General features: G+C 51.3%; 9 protein-coding genes across 9 annotated transcripts in view; 5 read left to right on the top strand and 4 right to left on the bottom strand.

The window, feature by feature from the left end:
• The window catches only part of ASPSYDRAFT_55203 (uncharacterized protein), a gene marked incomplete at both ends in the record, with an annotated part of 6204 nt that extends 5313 nt beyond the window's left edge, over positions 1-891 (top strand). Inside the window, 2 exons of the mRNA XM_040848997.1 lie at positions 227-507; positions 593-891. Of these exons, the coding sequence (XP_040706111.1) occupies positions 227-507; positions 593-891 (580 nt within the window). The remainder of the gene's footprint in view (positions 1-226; positions 508-592) is intronic.
• Positions 892-1076: 185 nt separating this feature from the next.
• Positions 1077-1796, bottom strand: ASPSYDRAFT_144393 (uncharacterized protein; the record flags this gene model as incomplete). The annotated part of the gene is made up of 1 exon (XM_040841425.1): positions 1077-1796. The coding sequence occupies one exon, from the start codon at positions 1794-1796 to the stop codon at positions 1077-1079; it is 720 nt and encodes a 239-aa protein (XP_040706112.1).
• Positions 1797-1985: 189 nt separating this feature from the next.
• On the bottom strand, positions 1986-3653 carry ASPSYDRAFT_637285 (uncharacterized protein). The gene has a single exon (XM_040850249.1). The coding sequence runs from the start codon at positions 3297-3299 to the stop codon at positions 2139-2141; it is 1161 nt and encodes a 386-aa protein (XP_040706113.1). The 5' UTR covers positions 3300-3653; the 3' UTR covers positions 1986-2138.
• An 84-nt stretch (positions 3654-3737) lies between these two features.
• ASPSYDRAFT_55206 (aldo/keto reductase family protein) lies at positions 3738-4841 on the bottom strand (the record flags this gene model as incomplete). The annotated part of the gene is made up of 2 exons (XM_040848998.1): positions 3738-4249; positions 4307-4841. 2 exons carry the CDS (start codon positions 4839-4841, stop codon positions 3738-3740), a joined length of 1047 nt encoding a protein of 348 aa, XP_040706114.1.
• Positions 4842-5168: 327 nt separating this feature from the next.
• ASPSYDRAFT_145963 (uncharacterized protein) lies at positions 5169-6063 on the top strand (the record flags this gene model as incomplete). The annotated part of the gene is made up of 2 exons (XM_040841576.1): positions 5169-5289; positions 5348-6063. The coding sequence occupies 2 exons, from the start codon at positions 5169-5171 to the stop codon at positions 6061-6063; spliced, it is 837 nt and encodes a 278-aa protein (XP_040706115.1).
• A 1018-nt stretch (positions 6064-7081) lies between these two features.
• On the top strand, positions 7082-7956 carry ASPSYDRAFT_115500 (uncharacterized protein; the record flags this gene model as incomplete). Its single annotated transcript, XM_040840011.1, has 2 exons — positions 7082-7548; positions 7599-7956. Coding segments are annotated over 2 exons (825 nt in total), but the record flags the coding sequence as incomplete, so codon positions are not given.
• Positions 7957-8669: 713 nt separating this feature from the next.
• Positions 8670-10672, bottom strand: ASPSYDRAFT_86004 (WD40 repeat domain-containing peptidylprolyl isomerase; the record flags this gene model as incomplete). Its single annotated transcript, XM_040851592.1, has 3 exons — positions 8670-10108; positions 10162-10539; positions 10597-10672. The coding sequence occupies 3 exons, from the start codon at positions 10670-10672 to the stop codon at positions 8670-8672; spliced, it is 1893 nt and encodes a 630-aa protein (XP_040706117.1).
• A 245-nt stretch (positions 10673-10917) lies between these two features.
• ASPSYDRAFT_27961 (chaperonin-containing T-complex subunit CCT2) lies at positions 10918-12681 on the top strand (the record flags this gene model as incomplete). The annotated part of the gene is made up of 4 exons (XM_040844458.1): positions 10918-10920; positions 10975-11132; positions 11193-12567; positions 12622-12681. The coding sequence occupies 4 exons, from the start codon at positions 10918-10920 to the stop codon at positions 12679-12681; spliced, it is 1596 nt and encodes a 531-aa protein (XP_040706118.1).
• Positions 12682-13585: 904 nt separating this feature from the next.
• ASPSYDRAFT_27962 (uncharacterized protein) lies at positions 13586-14077 on the top strand (the record flags this gene model as incomplete). The annotated part of the gene is made up of 1 exon (XM_040844459.1): positions 13586-14077. One exon carries the CDS (start codon positions 13586-13588, stop codon positions 14075-14077), a length of 492 nt encoding a protein of 163 aa, XP_040706119.1.
• Positions 14078-14133: the final 56 nt, after the last annotated feature.

Genomic DNA, 14133 nt, shown 5'->3' on the forward strand with positions numbered 1-14133 from the left:
ATTAGTTTATTTAATTTGAATCGCTTTTGGTTGTTGTACAGTACTTTAAAGTTGATCAAGCATGGATTTTGGGGGGGTATGCACGAACCGACCGGGATGCACGAACCGACCGGGAATTACGTTATTATCAACGAATTAGTAAAGATTTCTCCCCTCATTTAAACCCCCAATAATGCTGACTGGTTGAATTAGGGCATGTTTACCGGCCATTAACTCTTTACGTCAGACTAATGAATCCAGGCTACGCGGACATCCACGCGCAGCTCCTCAGCGTGCCACCGTACGCTGCCGCAGCAATCATCACAGTAGCAATCGGCTTCATCGCTGACCGAACCCGCCAGCGTGGGATCTGCAACATGCTCGTTTCCTTCCTTGGAATCACGGGCTTCGCGATGCTTCTCGGCGCAAAGTCGGCTGGGGCGCGGTATGCGGGGACATTCCTAGGAGCGATGGGGATCTACCCAGCCATTGCGAACACAATTTCATGGACCAGTAACAATGTCGAAGGTCCGTCTCTTTCACTTCCTCTCCGCTCGGCAATTAATGGCGCAGAATTCCAACAGATTTGCTCATACTCACAAACATGATATAGGAGTCTATAAACGAGGCGTGACACTTGGCTTCGTCATCGGCTGGGGCAACTTGAACGGCATTGTCTCTTCTAACATCTACCGCGGTGCAGACAAGCCCAATTTCTACCCAGGTCATGGGACGGTCCTGGCATACCTCGTGCTCTTCCAGTTTGGAGGGTCGCTGTTACAGTATATCCTCCTGCGAAAGGAGAATACGAAGCGTCGTCGCGGGGACAGAGAACACTGGATGGTGGGCTTGGACCAGGGCGATATTCAGCTTTTAGGTGATAAGAAGCCGAACTTTATATATACGCTCTGAGGGCGATATATCCGGACCTTGCCGGTCCTGCGTGTTTTGGTCGTCGATAGTTGGTTAGGCTTAGCGATATGATCCTTCCTTCCATTCCTGCAGCCCTTGATCAAATCCGAATCTCCAAAGTGGACGTAAAATCGCACCACTACAATATTTGTCTATACCATTAGTCATTATACCAGCCTCCCAATCTACATAGCCCTCGAATACAGGTTAATTATATCCTGCCCCTTCTTCGGCCCTTTTACCACATGCCGACTCGCCCAACTAAGCACCTCACCGCTCCCCTCCGCAACCCGAAACGCGTACGCCGTGCGATACATATCCTTGATACAGAGATGATTCCCGCGCGCCGCAACAATCTGCGTCTGCAGTCCTGAGTGCGACGCAACCTCAGGCGGCACAGGCGGGGTAACAAACTCCTCGCCCGATTCGGATTTCGAAGCTGATTCAGAAGAGGAAGAAGACACAAAGTCGAATTCGTGGAAAAGATAATCCGCTTCCTCCTCGGGCACCTGTCCATCCCCATCTCCATCCGCCGATGATTTCTGCTTTTTGTCCATCTTCACGAACCATACGCTTATCCGACCGTTTGCGCTGAGTCTCCAGATATATTTCTTCGTCCAGCGGAGTCCGGGCCCGAAGGATTGTGGGAGGGAGCCTTCTTCGCTGTAGACGAGGTCTGTGTATCCATCGCCCTGCGTTTCAGTCTCGAGTGTGTTGTTTTGGGTGGTTGGGTCGAGTCTATGGGAGCGTAGAGGAGTGAATGTTGCAGTGCCGTGGAGGTCGCCTTGCAAGTCGTTTGGGTTTTCGCTTTTGAGGGTGCGGAGGAGCGTCCAGCGCGTTGGGGAGGCAGAGGGAGAGTGGGAGAGGGAGGAGAAGATTGTTGAGAGGAGGTTTCGCGGTGGCATTGTTGGTTCTTCTGATGATGGGATTGAGGTTGTCATGGTGGGGATCGTGGTGCTGTTGGGTGCATTGAGGTGAAGGTTCGGGTGAAGTTGAACTGTTGAAGTGAGGGACGAGAACGAGTGGGGACTGGAGCTGGCGGGGCGGCCCGCCGATGCTGGCAAGTGGCAACCCTATACGGAGTAGACTTCTGGCGCAGAGAATCTGTATCTCTTTGAAATTATAAGGATGTGGCTGTTGAAATTCTATCTGACTCCTTACTAAAGGCTAATACAAATACAGCGCAAATCTGACCACTGGTCGCGCAGCTAGAACCCGAATCCGGCCCAGTTTTCCCACCACCCTTTTTACGGAGGCGGAAGGGTTGCGTTGGGATGCCTACCGGACAGTCCCAGAATCCTTCTGTATAGCCGAGTCCAAGAACTAGGTATAGCTGGTCCATGAAGTCTCCTGGCCGGCGTTAATGTTCCCGGTCTGGGGCCTATTGGCACGAGACGCACGAGACCCAATGTGAACATCCGCCGATCATCCCATATAAAAAGGCCTAATGACTGAAAAAGCCGCATGGTACTAATATGTGGAACTGCAAAATAAGTCGCATAATTCAAGACGGCAATACTACACAGCCATAGACATCTTAAAGCCTGGGATTGCGCTTGTGAAGCATGAAATGAACGGCCCCAAATATCGTTCCCATCGGATTCTGCTGGCAGAGTAGGGCAAGGCCAGACGGGATATTCAGCGCAGCTGAAGGGCGTAATAGCACTGAAGGACGTAATAGTTGGAAAAAGTGGCAGTGGGCCTTTTTTGGTGCGAAACCAGCGTGGTTCAGCGACGCAACGCAACCCCAGCTTTTTCAATGCCCATTTGACTTGCCGAATTTCGTAGATAATGAAACCTTTAATGTGCAGCATAATAATAGACTCATTTAATCTAGATATAGATTCTGAGGGCCAGTTCCACCGATCCAAGGCGTCATGGAGGTCTGAATGATAGCACATGTACCATAGAGCTCGGTAAACCCGGTATTCTTCAACCCAAGAGAAAGAATAGGCAGCACCATACAATTCTTCTTCGCCGGCCAGAGTACTGTCAGAAGCTGGATATAGCGCAGTGTCGAGCTTGTCGTGTAGGGTGGTCAAGCATGCGCACGCCAAACGCTGGATTTGTGCTCCAAGGTCGAACATATATGTTGATAGTTCGGGATTGTTTTTCAGGAGGAGGTCGGTAGATGTCTGAATACTCAGAAGCGAGATGTATTCATCGATGTTATGACAAAGAACCGATTGGTGATTAATCAAGGCTATCCGGCGGAATAAGTTTCGACATTGGTCTGTGACGAGCACTGGATGCGAGTTCCTTAGGCCTCTGAAAATATGGGCGGCATTCTCCTTCACAATATCGTCCACCCTTGAATGCACCTCGCGCAAACTCTTAATTCCAACAAAGTCGGATTCCTGAAGCTGCTGTACGATTAATTCGACCGGAAACCCGTCGAAGTAGACCATGGCTGTATCAATATAAGAGGTGCGCCCCCTCTGTATAAACACGGCGGTGCGCTGAACGAGTGGACAGACGTCGGAAGTAAACAAATATGAATATCTCTAATAGTATTGATCGTAAATTGTACGGTAGATTGAAAGCCATCAGTTTGGTTTGATCTGTAGATTTGGACACTTCAGCTGGGCTTGGGCAGCACCTTCTTCTTTCAGTAACAGACCTCAGTCTCCAGTACAGTCATCGCTACCTGACGACGAGATTCCAGCTTCCACCCTCCATGCTGACTATTCTTCTTTCAATTTACATATCAGTTCCCGAATTAGGTTGGCGAAAGAGTATAAGTCCTGTGCTGTAAGATAGAGTGGATGAAGTAGATTATCGCATGCAGCCGCCGACTAAAACAGCATGATTAGCTATAGACAGGGAGTTTGACGGCTCTATAGACCCTACGGGCTACCAAATAGCACCTCGCTGGTATCATAATTATAATCCAGCTCCCCATGCCAGTAAACCGGCGCTGTGGCCTTCGTAAGCGTCCAAGCTTCCTCAAACGCTTCAACGACATCCCCCGGCAATGGCCCTTTCTCCAAATCTCTCAGGTTACTCTCCATCTGCCCAACACTACTAACACCAATAACAACCCCGTCATTCCCATGCGGCGCAAACTGCAGCTGCGAATGATGCCTCGTCCACCTAAACGCACATTCAGCCATGGTCAAGCCGTGCTTTCTCGCTGCAGCCTCGATGACCCGCACCGCAGCGAACGTCGTGTCCCTGAAATACCGATTCCGGTAATTCTGCCCCGTTGGACTTTGTGCACTAAAACGCCCTTCCGATGGGATGGTATCTGCGGATTTGTATTTCCCCGCGAGAACGCCTGCTGCGATGGGGTTGTAGATAACTATATCAAGCCCGTAGTGGCGACAGGCGGGAATCAGTTCTGGTTCGATTGTCCGGACTGTAAAACATACATATGTTAGACTTCGTGTCCACCTAATAGAGTATAAAGACTCACTGAGCGCGTTATACATAGCTTGATAAATTGTCGGCCTCACCCACCCTCTCTCACAGCAAAGCGTCACAATCTCTGCAACTTCATACGCCGTATAATTACTCAAGCCCAGCTGCTTAAACTTCCCCTCGCGATACAAAGCATCCACCTCCCCCAGCGTCTCCACAAATGGTATGGCTCGGTCAGGCGCATGGAGGTAGAATATGTCCACAGAGTCCGTCCCCAGCTCTCTCAGCGACTCATTGAGCTTCTCGCGCAGGATAGCCGGCGTATGGAAGCCCGGCTGTAGCGGGTACCATTTCGTAGCTATTTTCAGGCCGCGCTCTTTCCANCCTGCGGCTGTTGTAAAGGATTCTTGTTCCCGGCCCGTGTAGACTCGCGCTGTATCGAGTTCGGTGTAGCCCTGGGATTGGAAGGTGGTTAGGAGGTGTTGGAAGTCGGATATGGAGGTTATGCGGGCGCCGGTGCTGGCGGAGGGGCCGATTGTCATGAGGCCGAGGATTACTCGGGGTTTTGGATTTGGTTCTGGCTCGGACATGGTAAGCTATTGGTGTTTATGTGTGGTAAGGGCATTTTGGGGGTGGTTTGAGTATATGAAGGCATCTTGAAATGACGCTTAACCAAACACATCACGGGCTTTGGTGAGGAGTTGCTCCGTTCGCTTTTAAAGGGTCTTAGTTTGCAAATATTCAGATCGAGGTAAGATCGATCGGGATTGTTCCCGATACTATTGCTTAATTGTTGGGGACGGTTCTGACGCAACATCGGATGAGATGACGAGACTTGAGAAGGTTATATTTTTGAAGCCAGAACCCCGCATCGCTGAAACACATCATTCTTCAATATATCACTTGTCCTAACCAAGATGACAACTCAGCAGGTCTATATCGACCACCTTCTCCTTCAGTTCAACCAGGAGCAGTTTGAGAATCTCCCATCCTGGATTTCGGACAACTTTACGGTGATAAACGGTGGCGTTCATACTGGTATGACCCTTCATTCAATCCATGGTTGACCACTACTAACAGACGACCCCCTTACTAGGTGGCCTGAGCCAAAATAAGCTTATCGTATTCCGCGACGGAACCTACCTCGAGCTGTACAATTGGATCACAAAGCCAGATGACTGGAGGAACCGGTTACCAGGGGACTTTGCCTTGACAGCACTGGACCCCATCTCCGCCGAAGCCAGCAGGGAACGCATTGTGAATGCACTGGAAAGTAAACCGGGGGACGGCAAAGTTGGGGTGACGTATTCCCTACCTCAAGATGGAGGGCGCAAAAACGCCGAGGGTGTAGACATCCGCTGGAAGATTGTCAAAGCACGGTACACCCAGGAAGTTTCAACCCCTCCAGACGAATTCTACCCGAGAGGACGTACAGATGCACCATTCTTTTGCCATGACCTCACTCCGCGCAAGCGTCGCGTCACTTTCGATCTGCCCTCTGTGACGCAGCATCCATCTGAGGTTACGGGGATAGATAAGATCGAGGTTCTTGTACCAAGAGACGGGCTGCGATCATATATGGACCTGTATACGTCTATTGTTGGAGCTTCACCACAACAACACGAGGGAGGAGTCGAGTTCCGGCTATCCGCACCAGGCGTTGAAGGCTTCTCTGGGACACTCCGCGTTCGAGCTGCAGAAACAGCCGCAGATGAGCAGTTCTTGCGAGAAAAAGGCATTGGTATTAGTTCTCTTGTTTTGCGGTCGGACGCTGGCCCGTTAAGTTTTCCGATCGTCGATTACCTTCAATGACCGCATATTGTGGGTCTAGGTTGTGATACGTATTAGCGGCCGTCCGCAACGTGATCCGGTCGTGAGGCTAAGTTAGTGGGACTGAGATACATCAGCAGTTTTGCGAAGCCAAGCGGCCGAAGCCAGTTGTAGCGTCGTTGGTTAAATCGAATACGAAGATCTTTTGGATCCTGGGGCGATCCGTGGATCCGATTCCGATCGGGCAGTGGTAGCTCAGCGTAGTCAAGCATTGAGCCAATCGCTCATGGAGACAAACAATCTTGTAATCCGACCGTTGCGACACCACCGTTGCATCCCGTGGTTCCTGGCTTGGACCTGGACCGTAACGGGGGCGTCGTTGAGAAGTAAGGCTAGTGAAAATAGCGCGATGCGAGGACAGATCAGTTTGACCTGGCAAATGACCACGCATCCGGCACGACGCAAGCGGAGGTGTTGACTGGAGCTGGTCTGGACCCCCTCACCAGAAGCAACCGGGTTCCCATTTGCTCTTTAAAGACGAAACAGCAGCGACGAAGCGAGGGAGGACGAGGAGCGGCAGCGCAGGAGAGGGGAAGCAAGACACACACACAACTTGGAAGACTTGGAAAAACCGGCCGGCTTCCAGGGCTGTTCTGGACCAATATCGGGGCCCATATAAATAGAACCTGTTTTTGGCCTTTCCCTTTGTGCTGGACCACCATGTCGTAGTGAGTTAGTGAGTGAAGGTGCTGACTTGCCGCAACCGGGACTGGGAGGGACCGTGTCTCATCCTTAATCTCCTCGTCCACAATAATCACAGTCACACTCACACTCACAGCCGTCGTCTGCATTCTCGTCGGCGCCGCTCGTTAATTACTTTGTCCTTTCCCACTCCGTCTTCCTCCTTCAGCTCTCGTGCATCCCAATAATGCTGGGCTACTGACGAGCGCAAGCCGCACATTCTTCACCGGTCTCCACCGCCGACATGCCATCAGGGACTTCAGGGACTTCAGGGTCCTGGCCCTTCTCGCTCAGGGCTTCATTCCTAACACTATTTTGCCTCGCCCTCGCTTTCACCACCTCCGTTCTCGCCCAAGACCAGGATGTCCAACTACGTCCATCCGCCGCTTCCGACTCATTTCCCGCCTGTGGTGTGAACTGTGAGATTCTCGCACAGGCCGACGATGCCTGCACGCCTCCCACCGTCCCAGCGACAAACCGACAAACCTACGTTTCGTGTTTCTGCCAGTCGACCCTGATTACGGGCCTGAAGAGCAATGCGCAGAGCGTATGTGGCACCTGCACGAGCCAGAGTGATAGTCAGAAGCTGCAGCAGTGGTACGTCGACTTTTGCAACAGCGGCGGCAAGACGGGCAGCAATTCCGGGAACTCAAACTCTAATGACAACGGAAACAATAACAATAATAACAACGATAACAACGATAACAACAGCAACAGCAATAATGACGGCTCAGACTCTTCGGCCAGCTCCAGCTCGTCGTCAAATACCCCGGCTCCAAAGTCATGGTTAGTTTTCTCCCAACCAATGAGTGTGACAGCTCCTTAACGAATTCCAGGTGGGATGGCCACTACAAATGGGTAGTTATGGTCATAGTCCTCGTTGTTGCGTTCACAACCATTGCAGTCGTCGGAGTCTGGCTTAAGCGACGCCACGACAGGAAATACCCTAATCTGTACCACGCTGGTGCGAGCGACAGCAGAGTATTCCAGAACCGTAGCCACGATTCCCCCGTACCGGGCGCTATACCGGGCGTGCTTCCAGCACGGCGCCATGACTCTACGAATACAGATTCCTTCGCTAGCAGTTCTCGGACAGAATATGTTCCGCCAAACGCTCGACAAGCGCCCGCGCCGTCGCGTCTGCAAAAATCGCAGGGTGTAAACGATATCGAAATTAGAGAAGCGCAGCGATGATGCTTTCCTCCGCGCTCTTGGCTGATCCAATTACTGCTGCGGGCACTGGAGATCCAACCTGGACCAGCGGCTTCCTGACCTTCTTGTTTTTATAGTTTTGCCGACAATTGCTTGCATATACCTGGCGTTCTGCGTCCGTGCTTCGTACATTTCCACTTCTTGTTGGATTTTTTTTTTTCCCTTCCCCAGGGGTATGCGTACATTTTACTTTGTGCATTCAATCTCGCCATACGGTTTTTTGTTCCATCCTGTCCCGCTCCTGTGGGCGTCTGGTCGATACGACTGTTTTTGCCTTCTTGCGTGTATCTTTTGGCCACCCTTTGTACCCCGTCTTCCTCCGAGTCGATGGATGTCTACTATGAACTAGTGATGAACAAATCTTGAGAATAGAAGGTGGAGAAAGATCTCCATCAATTCCACCTCTGGACCGTTTTCATGTTTATTCCTTCCTACTAAATGAGTGGTTCATTCGCAGTTGTTCGGGAATTTGGGAGATGACAAATTCCCGTGCCTACGCATGCTCGTGTACAGCAATAACTACTTACTACTTCGCAGGCAAATGGACAGAAACCTGAAAAACACATCATTTTCGGCTAGTATGACAGACCAGATATGGTATCTACGAAGTACCAGGCAGAAAGGAAATGGTATATTTCTTGAGTAGATCATCAAAATCGCTAGCTAGCTACCTAATATAATACAAAAGCAACCCATCACGAAACAGTAATACTAACAATCTTCACATCGACCTCGGGCTTCTCCTTATGCGTCTTGACATTCTCAATCTTATGCACAACATCCAACCCCTGCACCGCACGGCCAAACACCGTATGTTTCCCATCCAACCACGGCGTTTTCTCTGTCGTAATAAAGAACTGACTACCGTTGGTATTCGGCCCCGCGTTTGCCATGGACAGAGTATACGCCTTGTCGTGCTTTAGAACCGAGAACTCGTCCTCGAACTCCCCGCCCCAGATCGATTCTCCGCCGGTGCCGTCGCCGAGCGGGTCACCGCCCTGGATCATGAATTTGCGGATCACGCGGTGGAAAATAGTGTTGTTGTAGTAGCCCTGGCGGGCGTGGGTGGTGAAGTTCTCGACGGCCTTGGGGGCTGCGGAGGGGAAGAGTCGGAGATGGATGTCTCCTAGTGTGGTGTGGAGGACGGCGGAGGTACCTAGCTCGGCGGACTTCTGGGCTGCAGTCGTTGATGCAGCTGAGGCACCATCGCGGGGCCGTTCATTGTGGACATCGCGAGTGGATTTGGAGATGTCAGTTTCGTTGGTGAAGAGATAGAAGCGGACCTTTGCGAAGCCGGTCGAGACGAGGATAGGGTCGCGCTCTTCGGCCTCGGCAAGGAGCGGGTTTGAACTGGCCGCCATGGAAACGGTCACAACGCCCTTCTTCTGAGGCTGTCCTTGGTACATGGATAGGTTGAGGGGGCGGAAGGGTTCGTCTTTGGCGTAGACGCGCACAACGCGGTTGGTGTACGTGTTGATGCATTTGATGCCGTACAGGGAGCCGTACAGGATGAAGTGGTTGGATTCGTCGAAGATGACGTTGACTTTGTGCTTAGTGACGGGGTTCTCGAGCTCGCGCTCGGCGGCGAGACGGCGGCCGAATTCAACAGTTTCGAGGGTATAGATCGCTGTTCCAGCTTGCTGCATGTCTGTGATTGTGGATAGCGATTCGTCATATTTGCGATATAACTTTCCTGACCCGAAATCGAAAACACGGACTTGTCGGTCTGGGAACGACACTGTTGCGAATTGTTTTCCTGACGGGGAAATTGTAAGAGAGGCCGGTGTAGACTTGGCCTTCTTGAATTCGAAGAGATTGGTAGAAGACTTGAGCTCAAATACGTTGTCCGGCTTCTCGAAAGAGCCGTCTGAGGCTCTCCAGTACTCGATCATTCCCGAGTCGTCCGCTGATAAGACACAATCATAGGCATCGTTGAAGGCGATTGCCGCCACTGGGCTTCGGTGGATGTTTTTCAGGGTATGTAAGGGGTTTGGATTTTCGCCGCGTCCGTCATATATTTGTATTAAGCTGCTGGCTTCGTCGGTCACGGCTAGAAGTGGTAGGGATGCGCCGCGGGGATGCACCCAACAGATGCAGCGGGGGTCGAATTTGAGAGTCAGCATAGCAAGCAAGTCTGCAATTGAGTTAGCATTATAGTGTCACAGTATGGCTATTTCGTTAGCATACCGAAAGTAATCACATCGAAGATCTTGACCGTCTTGTCCGACCCTGTTGTCGCAAAGCTTCGTCCATCCGCACTAACACTGACGTTTTTGATCTCAGTAGAATGAGCGCGGAACTCCTTGACAAACTCGACTCCAACAGCCATTTTCTTCCAGAACTTCACTACTCCATCAATCGACGATGTAATTAAGAAGTCTGTGTGCGGCGTCACTGTTGTAAAGGATAATTGATCCTTGTGCATGAGCGATTTGGAGTACCGAGGCGATACGGGCAGCGCATTCACGTAGACCTTCTCGAAGGGAAGCTTTCGGCGCTTCTTCTTGGGCGCATCAGCGGACGGCAAGGCAGGACCGAAGTCATCGTCAGAGGAAGAGTCGTTCCCTATTCCACTGTCAGCGGCGTTTTGGGCAATGGAGAGCTAGCTGGTGGTAGACGTACCGTCTTCGTCGGCGTCTACTTCAGAATGAGGTCGCTTGTTATGCGCCAATTTGGTCTGTTCGTCATCAGCCGCCATTTCCAAGAAGATATATTGTAGGATCTCTGAAAACACGGTAATTGGGGTGAAAATCGCAGGAAAACCGACTGGAAGATGAGAGAGGCTCGAGGGCGGTCTGGAGCTCGGACCACATCGCGAACTTTTCTGGGCTGTCCCGCATCGCTCCAATTATTGTGGGAGACTCTCCGCCTCTTCTTCAGCATCCCTGAGCTACCACCGTCCCCTCCCTGGTAGTCTTTTTCTTCCTTTTATAATCATTAATCATGGTGAGTTTGCTGAGGTCTCTTTTTCTTTACTCTGCTTTATACTGACCGGTTTAGGCGTCTTTCGCCAATCCCACCCAGATCTTTGCGGACGATGTTATCGAGGAGAAAGGAGAGAACGCCCGTCTCTCTGCCTTCGTCGGTGCCATCGCCGTCGGAGACCTTGTCAAGAGCACACTAGGCCCCAAGGGAATGGACAAGATCTTACAATCAGCGTTAGTGGCCGGTATCGTGTGCATGGCGGGGTTCCTGATATACTGACCGACGGTGTGCAGGTCGACCGGAGAAATCCTCGTTACGAACGACGGTGCTACCATCCTTAAAGCGATCGCTCTCGACAATGCGGCAGCAAAAGTACTAGTGAACATTTCCAAGGTCCAGGATGACGAAGTCGGTGATGGAACGACCTCCGTGACGGTATTGGCTGCGGAGCTGTTGCGGGAAGCCGAAAAGCTGGTCAACCGCAAGATTCACCCCCAGACTATCATCGAAGGATTCCGCATAGCCAGCCGTGCTGCTCTGGAAGCCCTGGATAAGATTGCTGTTGACCGCAGCGAGGACCTGGAGAAGTTCCGCAAGGACCTTCACTCGATCGGCCGTACTACCCTCAGCTCCAAGGTTCTGGCCCAGGACCGCGACCACTTCGCTACCCTTGCCTGCGATGCCGTCCTCCGACTTCGTGGATCAACCGACCTTAGTCACATTCAGATCATTAAGAAGGCCGGTGGAAAGCTCAACGACTCTTACCTCGATGAAGGTTTCATTCTGGACAAGAAGATCGGTGTCAACCAACCGAAGCGTCTGGAGAACGCCAAGATTCTGGTTGCAAACACAGCTATGGACACGGACAAGGTGAAAATCTTCGGTGCGCGCGTGAAGGTCGAGTCAACAGGGAAACTTGCGGACTTGGAGAAGGCGGAGCGTGAGAAGATGAAGGCCAAGGTTGAGCGGATCAAGTCACACGGTATCAACTGCTTCGTCAACCGACAACTTATCTACAACTGGCCCGAACAGCTGTTTACCGAGGCTGGCATTATGTCTATTGAGCACGCCGACTTTGACGGCATCGAGCGTCTGGCGCTGGTTACTGGCGGTGAGATCGCTTCGACCTTCGATCACCCCGACCAGGTCAAGCTAGGTCAGTGTGACTTGATTGAGGAAGTCATCATCGGTGAAGATACCCTTATTAAGTTCTCCGGTGTGTCCGCCGGTAAGGCGTGCACAATTGTCCTCCGTGGTGCTACGGAGCAACTTCTCGACGAAGCCGAGCGCTCTCTCCACGATGCTCTGGCTGTGCTATCCCAGACCGTCAAGGAACCCCGTGTGACTCTCGGCGGTGGCTGTGCTGAGATGGTCATGTCCAAGGCTGTTGAACAGGCCGCCCAGAACACCACTGGCAAGAAGCAGCTCGCTGTTGACGCATTCGCCCTCGCTCTGAGACAGCTCCCCACAATCCTGGCCGACAACGCCGGTCTAGACTCCAGTGACCTCGTTACCCGACTACGACAGGCCATCAACAACGGCATGACCAGCTCTGGACTGGATCTCCTTACACCTGGCGGTGGCATTGCCGACATGCATGAGTTGGGTGTCGTGGAAAGTTACAAGTTGAAGAAGGCCGTTGTGTCGTCTGCTTCCGAAGCAGCTGAAGTAAGATCTCATCACTTATTTGAACTAAACACCTACTGATCAATCGTCTTTTAGCTTCTCCTCCGTGTGGACAACATCATCCGCGCTGCTCCCCGTCAGCGCCAGCGGATGTAAACTTGAGTGATGGTAGAAGAAAGAAATAGGATTTTAATCAAGTGAAATGAACAACTGCATATATGTGAATAGGATGCTCTACCGGAGCATAATCACCATGTTATAGATCCGACTTTTACGAAATAAAAGCAGCACACCAAAATGACAATTCCCCTTGTCAGGCAGGTACGACCGAGAGAACCATGCCGGTAGCTCCTTCCTCCACGAAATCAAGATACATTTCCAAGAGAAGAAGGGGCAACCGTTGCTCCTTCCAAGTCAAGTAATCGCACTTTCCTGTCTAAGTAGTTGGGCCTTCCTAGTAGATAAGGTCAAAAATCGCTCTCTGTTAAGGCTAGTGCGACTGCCTCGAGAGTTGTTCCGATAACGTCAAGCATCTTTCCTTTGGTACGGAGGAGAAGCTACGGGGTATCAGCCCCAACAACCCTTGTCTGTAGGGTAGCCTAATCTTGGCGGTTCGCAAGATGCCTGTAATGTTGGGTCATTGATCAAGTACTAAGCTACGAATCCCAGGAAGCATGTCACTGGGCTCTTTTTAAGGCAACCCATGTTTAATTGATATCAATATCTTGTGCGGATATAACTGGCCCGGTCGTTTAACAGCTTGCGAGATCCGGGAATATCAACGGCAACCTAGGCCAAATCAAGTACCTGTTTTGCGGGGAGGCTCTAAACCTGGCTGCGCTTTTCACGGGTCTCACCAGGCCCTGTGGGAGTAACATTTGAAAATCTATATAAGAGTTGCCATAAGTCCATATTCAGTGGATTTACTTGCCATAATCCTCACGAAACCAACATACAACAAATATGCAAGTCACTTCCTCTCCTAACCCTAACCCAGAAACTAACAGACATCTATCTCAAAATAGTCAAACAGACAAACAAGCACGCATCAACATCCAAAATGCACCTCCAAAACCTATCTCTACCCGTACTCGCCCTCTTACTAGCCGCTGTATCCATTACCCAAACCAACGCCCTAAGCTGGGAAATCTCGCAATGGACCGGCTCTCAATGCGGCGGCAAACTCACCCGCGACCACCTCATGCCCGACACCCCCAACGTCGGAAGCTGCCCGGAGACGGGGATGTCCTGCGTGTCCTTTGGCGACTCGCACAGTTTCCACTCGCGCCGGCTTCCCGGCGGCAAGTACACAACGCTCTATGTCTATGCGTATGCGAACACTGGGTGTACAGGAAATTTTGTTTCTTATGCTATTCGGAGGGATCTGAGTTGTATGAATGTGAATACTGGGGGAAATGTAGGGAGTTTGGGATATAGAGTTTCGCTTTGTGGACCACCTGGGAAGAGGGATGGAGATGGGATTGAGGAGTCGTTCATTGAAATTGGAGACGAAGATGTAAATGAGGATAGGGTTGTTGAGATTGATGCCTGAGCGACAGTGTTGTGAATTCAGTGGAGGGTCAGCCCATAGGTAGATTTCATTGCTAC

The sequence above is a fragment of the Aspergillus sydowii genome, assembly GCF_001890705.1.
Source record: "Aspergillus sydowii CBS 593.65 unplaced genomic scaffold ASPSYscaffold_2, whole genome shotgun sequence".
Taxonomy (NCBI): Eukaryota; Fungi; Ascomycota; class Eurotiomycetes; order Eurotiales; family Aspergillaceae; genus Aspergillus; species Aspergillus sydowii.